We start from the raw sequence: 2,146 nt of genomic DNA on the forward strand, positions 1-2,146 counted from the left end.
CGCACCTGCCTCGGGCCTCTTTCCGGCCCTGGGGGCTGAGGCCCTCGCGGGGCCTCCCCGGGTCCCATGCCCTTTCTACCCAGTCCGAGCCCTACGGGTCCCCCACCTCCTGGAGGAACCGCGAAGCCAAACAGAAACGCCTGCGAGAGAAGCAGGCGGCGCTGGAGGCCGGGCTAGCCGGGAAGAGCAAGGTTTGGGTCGCTCCGCTTGTCCTTGGGTCCCCGAGAGACGTGGGCGGGGCTGGCGGGGAGACTGGACCCCAGGTGCTTGGGGTGCACCGGGAACTGCAGCCCCTCCCTCCCTCCCCCCAGGCATCTGCAGAATCCAGCAAGGCCTGGACTCCTAAAGAAATAGTGTTGTATGAACTCCCCACGGAACCCGGCGAAAAGAAAGGTAGCTAGAAGCTTGCTCTCCCGTCGCCCATCCGGTGTGCTGAAATGCAGGGGACTTAGGAGCTCTGCTGCCTCCACAGATGTCTCCCGGCCCCTGCCTGCTGCCTACAGCCCCCGCTACGTGGAGGCGGCCTGGTACCCTTGGTGGGTGCGAGAGGGCTTCTTCAAACCGGAGTATCAGGTCTGTACTGGCGGGGAGTCCCCGAGGCCAACTCGTGGGAGAGCTTGTCTCCTGCTCCAGTGTCCCCACACATCCTCTGGGCAGGTCCCTTGCCCTGGCCCTGTTACTTGCAGTCCTTTATGCCCCGGGGACAGCAGAGGGAGCTGTTCACCTCTCTTGCCCTTTGCCTTGGCTCCTAGACCAGGCTGCCCCAGAGCACCGGGGAGACCTTTTCCATGTGCATCCCCCCGCCCAACGTCACCGGGTCCCTGCACGTCGGGCACGCACTGACTGTGGCCATCCAGGACGCGCTTGTGCGCTGGTGAGGGGAAGGGGGCTGCTTGAGTTTCGGGAGGGGGACGGGAAGGGGAGGAGGGAGGATAAATGTGTAAGCTCAGGGCTTCGCGTGTGCGTGTTTCTGTTGCAGGCACCGGATGCGCGGGGATTGCGTGCTGTGGGTCCCTGGCTCAGATCATGCAGGGATTGCTACCCAAGTATGTCTCTTGCCACTGTTTCCTTTGCTCAGGTGCAAGACACCCGAGTCACTGTCTGCCCCTCATCTCCTAGGCTGTGGTGGAGAAGCAGCTGTGGAAGGAGCGGGGGCTGAGGAGACACCAGCTGGGCCGGGAAGACTTCCTCCGGGAGGTGTGGAAGTGGAAGGAGGAGTGAGTGCCAGGCGCAGGGGTCGAGATCATGGGTTTGGGACCTTGCTTCCCAGCCTCTCTCCCGGCTTGTGGTTGCTCTTCCCATCCCCCTCATTTCCCTAACTTCCAGAGACTTGAGCTCTGGAGCCTCTTAGTGTTTGGTGGGGTCTCCAAGCTCTGCACCTGTGCGTCTGTGTGTATGATACAGTAAGATGTGCTTATTGATGTGTGTGTATGTATATACACTCACACGCTCCCACTGGTCCCATTTTCCTGGCCTGGACTTTATCATCTCCCACTCACCCACTGCCACCTTCGCTCTGCTTGACCTGCCCTCGTGTCCCTAGGTCGGCTAGCACATGCCATCTCCTCTGCAAAGCTGCTCTGGGTTTCCCACAATTTGGCGGCCCTCTTATAGAGCTTTATGCTTTTAAAGTATATTTTTATTAATTTCAGAGAGGAAGAGAAAGAGAGGTAAAAACATAAATGGAGAGAGAACCATTGATCGGCTGCCTCTTGCACATCCCACACTGGGGATCAAGCCTGCAACCTGGGCACGTGCCCTGACTGGGGATCGAACCGTGACCTCCTGGTTCATAGGTCGATGCTCAACCACTGAGCCACGCTGGCTAGGCTGTGCTTTTTTGATGTTCTAGAAGTCTTCATACTGTCTACAGTAGCTTCCAGAGGCTGGACCAATGCTGCACTCCTCCCAGCCCCCAGTGTGGCTGGGTGTCCCTAGGCCTGGTTGTTGGTGCTCGGGACATGTTTGCTGATAAACCTCTCTGGGCACAGGAAAGGGGGAGAGATCTGTGGGCAGCTGCGAGCTCTGGGGGCCTCCCTGGACTGGGACCGAGAGTGCTTCACTATGGACACAGTGAGTGTGCCCTCAGGCCCTGTGCGGTGGGAGGGGTTTAGAGATCGGGAGGGTGGTGGGTGGCGGTGTGTCA

The 2,146-nt window shown here is 59.7% G+C and overlaps 1 protein-coding gene across 1 annotated transcript in view; it reads left to right on the forward strand.

Annotated features, from left to right (window-relative positions):
* Nucleotides 1–6: 6 nt before the first annotated feature.
* The window catches only part of VARS2 (valyl-tRNA synthetase 2, mitochondrial), a 10,197-nt gene continuing 8,057 nt past the window's right edge, over nt 7–2,146 (forward strand). The window contains exons 1-7 of the mRNA XM_015570997.1: nt 7–191; nt 312–393; nt 473–573; nt 753–874; nt 980–1,046; nt 1,120–1,217; nt 1,992–2,073. Of these exons, the coding sequence (XP_015426483.1) occupies nt 789–874; nt 980–1,046; nt 1,120–1,217; nt 1,992–2,073 (333 nt within the window). The 5' untranslated portion in view covers nt 7–191; nt 312–393; nt 473–573; nt 753–788. The remainder of the gene's footprint in view (nt 192–311; nt 394–472; nt 574–752; nt 875–979; nt 1,047–1,119; nt 1,218–1,991; nt 2,074–2,146) is intronic.

Source organism: Myotis davidii, unplaced genomic scaffold (assembly GCF_000327345.1).
Source record: "Myotis davidii unplaced genomic scaffold, ASM32734v1 scaffold988, whole genome shotgun sequence".
Taxonomy (NCBI): Eukaryota; Metazoa; Chordata; class Mammalia; order Chiroptera; family Vespertilionidae; genus Myotis; species Myotis davidii.